The sequence below is a fragment of the Eimeria mitis genome, genomic scaffold (genome assembly GCF_000499745.2).
Source record: "Eimeria mitis Houghton genomic scaffold, Emh_scaff1187, whole genome shotgun sequence".
Taxonomy (NCBI): domain Eukaryota; phylum Apicomplexa; class Conoidasida; order Eucoccidiorida; family Eimeriidae; genus Eimeria; species Eimeria mitis.
The window spans coordinates 3,872-4,701 of NW_013568090.1; the positions used below are offsets into that span (position 1 = coordinate 3,872).

Sequence of the window (830 nt, forward strand, 5' to 3'; positions counted from 1 at the left end):
GTAAATAAATAAATAAATATATAAATAAATAAATAAATATATAAATAAATAAATAAATATATAAATAGATAAATGAATATATAAATAAATAAATATATATGTAGGAATATAGGGTTTACTGGTGTTTATTTGGGTTTATTAGGGTTTATTAGGGTTTATTAGGGTTTATTAGGGTTTATTAGGGTTTAGGGTTTAGGGTTTAGGGTTTGTGTTTAGGGTGGAGATAAGCTGGGACGCGCCAGAAGATACGGGGGGCCCCCCTATATCTTTTTATCGGGTGTATAGAGACGATAGTTTCATTGGTTCTGTTGCTGCTGCTGCTGCTCCTGCTGCTGCTGCTGCTGCTGCTGCTGCTCCTGCTGCTGCTGCTGCTGCTGCTGGGGGCCCCCTAACTTTTGTTGATACGCAGCTGCAGCACGGAGAGACTTATAAGTATAACGTCGCTGCATGCACCACACATATAGTAGATGCTAAGCAGCAGCAGCTGCAGCAGCAGCAGCAGCAGCAGGAGCAGCAGCAGCAGGAGGAGGAGCAGCAGCAGCTGCAGCGGGATGGAGAGAGGGATTGCAGCAATGGCAATTGTGATAGTTGCAGCAGCAGCAGCAGCAGCAGCAACAATGACAGCAGCAGCAGCAGCTGCTGCAGCAGCAGTGATAACAACAGCAGCAACAACGACAGCAGCAGCAGCTGCTGCAGCAGCAGTGACAAGAACAGCAGCAACAACGACAGCAGCAGCAACAACGACAGCAGCAGCAGCAGTAACAACGACAGCAGCAGCAGCAGCAACAACGACAGCAGCAGCAGCAGCAACAACGACAGCAGCAGCAGCA

General features: G+C 46.9%; 1 protein-coding gene across 1 annotated transcript in view; it reads left to right on the forward strand.

Annotated features, from left to right (window-relative positions):
• EMH_0031470 (uncharacterized protein) overlaps positions 1-830 on the forward strand; it is a gene marked incomplete at both ends in the record, with an annotated part of 3,978 nt that overhangs the window by 2,568 nt on the left and 580 nt on the right. Inside the window, one exon of the mRNA XM_013494521.1 lies at positions 217-828. Within this exon, the coding sequence (XP_013349975.1) occupies positions 217-828 (612 nt within the window). The remainder of the gene's footprint in view (positions 1-216; positions 829-830) is intronic.